This window comes from Lactuca saligna, chromosome 8 (assembly GCF_052625555.1).
Source record: "Lactuca saligna cultivar CGN05327 chromosome 8, ASM5262555v1, whole genome shotgun sequence".
In the NCBI taxonomy this organism is placed as follows: Eukaryota; Viridiplantae; Streptophyta; class Magnoliopsida; order Asterales; family Asteraceae; genus Lactuca; species Lactuca saligna.
The window spans coordinates 72071038-72077687 of record NC_136424.1 but is presented as its reverse complement, the minus strand read 5'-3'; the positions used below and the strand labels follow the sequence as shown (position 1 = coordinate 72077687).

Below are 6650 nucleotides of genomic sequence, written 5' to 3'. Positions count from 1 at the left end.
AATTGAAAAATGATTATAAAACCAAAAAGGAAATGAGAAATTGCTCAATTCAGAATTTTTCTATCCAAAACTCCACTTAACACATGACATAAACATTTTGCTTCAATTCGGAAAATCCAAAAAATCTTTAATATTTAGCTTCGTTCACGGACCGCCTTTGACCGAATCTTGAAATTGACAAATTCTACCCAAATTTTTGGATTTTCCGGATTGAAGCAAAATGTTTATGCCATGTGTTAAGGGAGAGTTTTGGATAGAAAAATTATGAATTGAGTGCTTTCTCATTCCCATTTTGGTTTTATAATCATGTTTCGATTATAAAAATGGGAGAGATTTAGATATGGAAATTCGAAAGTTGACTTTTGCATATTATGCGGACTTGAAGACCGAAACAACCTCAAGTATTTAAAGTTTATGAAATGATTCAATTGGAGATTCGGAAGTAATTTCGGTTCATAATGTGTTTGGATTTATTGAAGATTTTTGGAATGTGCATAAATGCTTAAATTTTGGGTAATTTTTTGGAGAATGAGTAACTCCTAATTATCTTTTGAAGCTCGGTTTGTATGGTCTCACATTCTATAACCCAGATTGAAAAGTCACAGAAGAATTGAAGATTTGATGTTCATCTCTACATGTGTCACGTTTGAGACTCGGTTTGTGAAGTTGCTCGAGTTTGGAAGATTTGAAGCGGATCATCTATTCCAAACTTTGACGGGGGAATGTGGATACAAAGTTATCCATGTATGGCTTTGTAAATGGTTTGAATTTTGTAGACCCACTTGCATGTGGTAAAGTAGCATTGTGACATGAGAGAGAGAGAGAGATTAGTTTTTTATTTTGGTTTCGTTTTTTTTCATAGATTTGTTCATAAAAAATTTGGTAGAATTTAACAAAAATAATAATTTGCTAAAATATAATATCAAATGAAGTTTGTTCACATTTAGTCGGTGAACTTTTTTAAAGGGAAACGAACTTTCGATTTTGTTCACATTTAGTCACTAAACTTGTTTTAATTATCTATTTGTTACTGAACTATTGGAAATGTTCACATTTTACCCTTATGACCGGTTGTTACCGATTATAATTTATAAGGGTAAAATATGAACAGTTTCAATAGTTCAATAACAAATATAAACAAAATTGAAAGTTCGTTACCTTTCGAATAATTATCCCTATCTTATTTTATAGTGTTGGGTCGTTGTAATATTTTACAATTTACAAGTTTTAAACGATGGATATGAAGTTTTTTTTTTTATTATTATTAAAAAAATCTGTTGCATGGTCCATAATCTAGCATCTATCATATTCCTATATATATACACACACAGTCGATCGCTAGACTGTCCGCTTTAGAAAAGGCGGGAAAAAAAAGCAAGAAGAAGATGGGTGGGTGGTCTCACCCAGAGATTTCACTGGAAGACTTGTTGAAATTGATCAAAGGGTTTGTTGATATCTTGATTTTAGCTTCTGGGTATCAATCATCTGGTCGCTTTGCTCACTGGGATCCGCTAAACATTAAAAAAGCTTTTCAATGGGGTCTTTTCTTCGAGAATGTGAGCAATCCCTATTTTCTTTTCTACTTTTCCATTTTAGATTCCATACGTTATGAATAGTATGAATGAAGAAGAGTCTTATCTTGATTCAATTTCCTCTTTCTGGTTTTGTGTTTTACTTTAAAATCCCGTGTAGTTTGTGGAACATGAAATTACAACAGTTTTAAGCAAAACGGTTTGTTCCAATCTGAAATTGGTCGAATAGAATGAAGTAATTATGAATTAAATCTTTTGTGGTATAGGAAAGTTTATATTATTAAGCAATTTCAATTGTTTTTTCATTGTTGATTGATTTAGGGTAGGGTTTGTGGAACATGAAATTATCTATTTTTCCAGGTGTTTGAGAGTATAGATGCCAATCAAGACTCCATAGCTGAACTCGATGCAGCCTTATCTAAACTGACATCCAATCCTCATTTTCCACAGGTGGGAACATCTCTTAGCCCTGTTTCTATGCTCTTTTTTTTTTATCGCAAACAGTTTGGACTTAATGAGGAATGGTTAAAACTCATTTTACTCCTGACTTTCTCTATTAAGCCATTCATTCTTTCTGCATTGATTAAAAAAGAAGCACCCATTTATCTGATTACATCTTGTTACTCAGGGTCTTACACATATATCATCCACTACACTTGGTAAAGCAAGATTTTTTATACTTGAACATTTTATTCACACACTACCAATGAGGGATGAACATCTCAAATCTGTTCTAAAAGCAACCATTGAAATGGATCTTGATGAACTTCAAAGGACAGAAACCGATTACCTGGATGTATATCTTGACAAGTTGATGCTGCAAAACACAACAAGGAGTCCTCAAGCTTCTGTTGAGGAGGGTAAAATGGACTTTTCGCCTAAGCCTTCTCCCAAGGCTAAAACCTACACGAAAACCGATTTGACAGCATTTGCTATTCAAGGAATCACAAAAAGGCAACTTGCAGTTTCATGTGTTTCATCAATGGAGACAAGTGTGGATGTTGTTTCTAAAACCATAGCACAAGGAACCTCAAATGAGCTTCAAGAACAACAAAAGGCTTATGTGTAAGTGATATTTTTGTCATGTTAACATTCATTAATCATCATACTTATCCATAAAACAATTTGTAAGCAGCAATAATGATCAAACACTAATTGATTATTTTAATCAGGTGGAGCAATTGGCGGATGAAAACCCTTTCATATCTACTTGATAAGCAGACTATCAGATTGGTTTCAGGTGCAAGCATGATTTTTTCTGCTCCTATGGCTCAGTGGATACAAGTTTTTGAACAGTTAGATACATCAAGTGAAGAAAATGAGACATTTGTGAGTGACTTATATTTCAAAAAGTCAATTGATCTTTACACTTGAGAAGTAGTCAAACACTTTATCTAAACATGTGTTAACTCAAAAGTTGCAACATTTTGGCATGAAGGAGTATATATTATATTTTTCACAAACATGTTTTTTTTTTTTAACCAATAATGAATCATTACAGGAGCTGTTACTGGTAGGATGTATATCAAGGAGATGGAATCATGTAATTAAACAATTTATGTCGAGTTGTAATGAACCTTTTAGTATCTACACACTATACGAAGGAGTACACAACTTGATCTTGAAAAGATTTCAAAATGTCAAATTAATGGAGGAAACAAAGGACTCAAAGGTAGTCTTTCTCTTACAAAGTTCAATTTATTTACAAATCATTCCACTTTTTGATCCCATTTTCAGTTCAAGGAACATGAGATTGTTGAGTATCTTGATGCAAAATTAAGCAATCAGATTCATAGATTGTGGGAAATCCCTCCTGCACTTGTAGCATCATCTCTTCCTCCCTGGTAAACCATTTCTTCTTTGATTCTTCCATTTCTTTTTACCTTTAAATCTAATTATAACAAATTTTAAAACATGTTGGAAAGTGGGAACCTATTTATTTAGACACGTGTGTTAAAACCAAGAGATGGGTTGTTTTCTGGTTGCAGGTCTCGTTTATTTGAAGCATATGCAAGTGAGTTATTGAGTCAATTCAAAGGGAAAACTACAAAGATTCGGTATCTATGTTTTTTTAAGCTTTCATTATTGTTCTTATTTGATTCTTGTTTTCTATAAATTTTGACCAGTTTTCTTTCTATAGATGCTGCAGTTGTAGTGATGGTAACAAGGAACACACAGAATGTGAGTTCTCTGTTCGTATTATTAGTGATTCCAGATGTCACCCGTTTAAATATTGTAGAGAATAATTAATGTAATCGATTTTTGTAATGGTAAATATGGGTGATAAATAATTTTAACTTAATAATAAAAAATTTCATGGGATAGAGATTTTAATTGTTTGAATCTTTTTGCAGGTGAAGTTGCTGAGAGGATTTGGTGCCTCTACATTTTTCATGTATCAAAAATCCAGACTTGATGCCCCTTGAAAAAAAAACTTCATGTAAGTTTTTTTTTTTTTTTTTTTTTTTTTTTTTTTTTTTTTTTTGTGTATCAAGAGATTTTTTGTAATTTATTAAGAATTATTATATTTTGGATGATTTTGGACCCGTTTATTTTTAGCCAAACTTAACTATTCTCGGAATTCCCCCTCTTAATCAAAATAGATCAAGTTTGACTAAAGAAATACCATAAATATCTTCACACATATTAAAAGCTCTATAAGAATATTCGATTGAAACGTATATTGCTGAAACGGTGGCGTTTCTTGGTGGGATGGGGGGAGCGGGCGACTTCCTTTTTCTTGCTATTTGCACCGTGTCTTTCAACAAATACTGCGTTTTCCGGGAAGTGGCACTCGGAATCTGTGGCACATTAGCACACAAACCCTAACCCTAAATTCAACCTCTGCAACTCAACCTGAACTGAGGGTTTTCACGTCTTTCTGTGCGAGAAATAAAGTGGTGTCAATGGATTCAGACGAAGGGAAGCTATTCATCGGAGGAATAGCATGGGACACCACCGAGGAAACCCTCAGAGATTACTTCAGCAAGTACGGACATGTCTCTCAGACTGTTATAATGCGCGACAAGACCACCGGCCGTCCACGTGGCTTCGGCTTCGTAGTTTTCTCAGATCCTTCCCTTCTCGATTCTGTTCTTCAAGATAGGCATACTATTGAAGGCCGAACTGTAAGAAATTGCTATTCGATTGTGTATGTCATTGTTTTGGGTTTGGGGTTTTAGTTTCGCGATCATTGTATAACAATGTGTAATTATAGCGTTTCGCCTCGTTTTCCAGTTATAAATTCAATTTCAGATTCGGCGTCTCATAATGTGCAGGTGGAAGCTAAGAGGGCGTTATCGAGGGAAGAACAGCAAACGTCTAGACCTGCAGGCAATGTTGGGAGGAGCTCCGGTGGGTCAGGGACAGGAGGAAATTACAGAACCAAAAAGATATTTGTTGGCGGTTTACCTTCCACCTTGACAGAGGACCAATTCCGTCAATACTTTGAAACTTATGGTGATATAACGGATGTAGTAATCATGTTTGACCAAACCACCAACAGACCTCGTGGATTTGGTTTCATATCATTTGATACAGAAGATGCTGTTGATAGAGTTCTTCAAAAGACCTTCCATGAACTCAACAATAAGCTTGTTGAGGTGAAACGAGCACTTCCTAAAGACGCTAATCCTGGCAGCAGTGGCAGTGGCAGTGGCGCACGTGGTGGTGGATATCAAGGTAGCAATTCCAGCTCATATGATAGTCAAATGGATGGTAATAGATTCCTGCAACAAACCACCGGTGGTGGCTACCCAACATATTCCGGGTATGGTCAACCAAGTTATGGTTTTGGAGGTGGATATGGAAGTTATGGTGTTGGTGGTTATGGTGGTGGCGGCTATGGTGGTGCATACGGGAACCCTGGTTATGGAAATCCTGGTGCAGTGAAAACCCAGTGGGGTGGTCAAAGTTCTGGTTATGGTCCAAATATGGGTTATGGAGGAGGTGGTCCCACGGCCTCTGCATCAATGGGTCAATCTGCAGGTGGAGCTTCTGGGTATGGGGGTCAAGGTTATGGTTACGGAAACTATGGTGGTAATGATGGCTACAATGCTGGGTATGGTGGTGGTGGTGGTGGGTTTGGGGCAGGAGGTGGTGGTGGAGATCAGCAAGGGGGAGGTGGTGGCGGTAGCAATATGGAGGGTGGGTATAACGGGCAAACAGGTTACTAGAAGTTTGTATGTCATTTTTTTAAAGTGTGGTTTGTAGGTCGAAATATGTGTAGCTCAAGTTTGCAATAGTTTGTTTGTATGTGTTCCATTTATCAATTGCTTTCATCTTTTTTCATTATTAAGTTTGAGTTGCAGGTTTTTCCATTGATTTCAGTTTCATATCGATCGATGTTATTCATTTTTAGGCCCCAATTCTTACATGCGACTGGACTAGAAGTTGTTGATATTTAAACAGTCGGACTAAAATTTGACATATGTGCTAAAAGCCTAAAATAGAAGTTGTGGACATGATAGAAGCCACTTTGTATAACATCCCCCAAGAGACCGAATGGTATAAACCGATAGGGGTGTTTGAATTATAATTCTACTGGACGAATATCCACGTTGTTATGTAGTTAAACTTTTTGTGATCGTATGTTTTTAGAAATGCTATTTCATTTATATTAATTAAAGGGCCTTGCGACTAATGATAAGGAGTTATTCTCTCAAATTAAAGGGCATAGGATTCAAGTATTACTGGGAGACATAGATAGTATTTAGGAGTAGATTAAAAATATAATGTTTCAAAAAAAAAAAAATTAATGATGTTTTAATTTTTTTATCAACCATTGTTTGCAACTTAACATAAATTAATTTATAAATTTATGTTATTTTTCACTATTATCGTTACAAATTAAATTAAAAACAATTAATTGAAATTTAGTTATTATAAAAAATAGTTTTTTGACAATTTTTAATAGGATGATGGGTGTGTAGCGACTTAGGGATGTGAGACTGTTGCTGGAAACAAAATACCGCCACCGCGGTTTAGGTGGTGTAGTTTAGGAGTGAAGAGAGGCTACACCGCTGCCTCTCTCTTCATCCAATTAGCTGATTTTTTTTTCCTTTCTTTTTATTAAAACGATAACATTAAAAAAAATATTTCCTATTATTTTAGTTTCAA

The 6650-nt window shown here is 35.2% G+C and overlaps 1 protein-coding gene across 3 annotated transcripts; it reads left to right on the top strand.

Moving 5' to 3' along the window:
* Positions 1–1342: 1342 nt before the first annotated feature.
* LOC145011028 (heterogeneous nuclear ribonucleoprotein 1-like) lies at positions 1343–5829 on the top strand. Of its 3 annotated transcripts, none has more exons than XM_078969643.1 (10): positions 1343–1556; positions 1893–1982; positions 2161–2597; positions 2705–2861; positions 3034–3204; positions 3276–3376; positions 3521–3589; positions 3673–3713; positions 3887–3972; positions 4811–4923. In XM_078969643.1, exons 1-9 carry the CDS (start codon positions 1386–1388, stop codon positions 3946–3948), a joined length of 1299 nt encoding a protein of 432 aa, XP_078825769.1. In that variant the 5' UTR covers positions 1343–1385; the 3' UTR covers positions 3949–3972; positions 4811–4923. The 3 variants fall into 3 exon arrangements, with proteins under 3 accessions (XP_078825769.1, XP_078825768.1, XP_078825770.1); XM_078969642.1 differs by having other exon boundaries at positions 3270–3376; XM_078969644.1 differs by lacking the exons at positions 1343–1556; positions 1893–1982; positions 2161–2597; ... (4 more) ...; positions 3673–3713; positions 3887–3972 and adding an exon at positions 4208–4660 and having other exon boundaries at positions 4811–5829.
* The last annotated feature ends 821 nt before the right edge of the window (positions 5830–6650 follow it).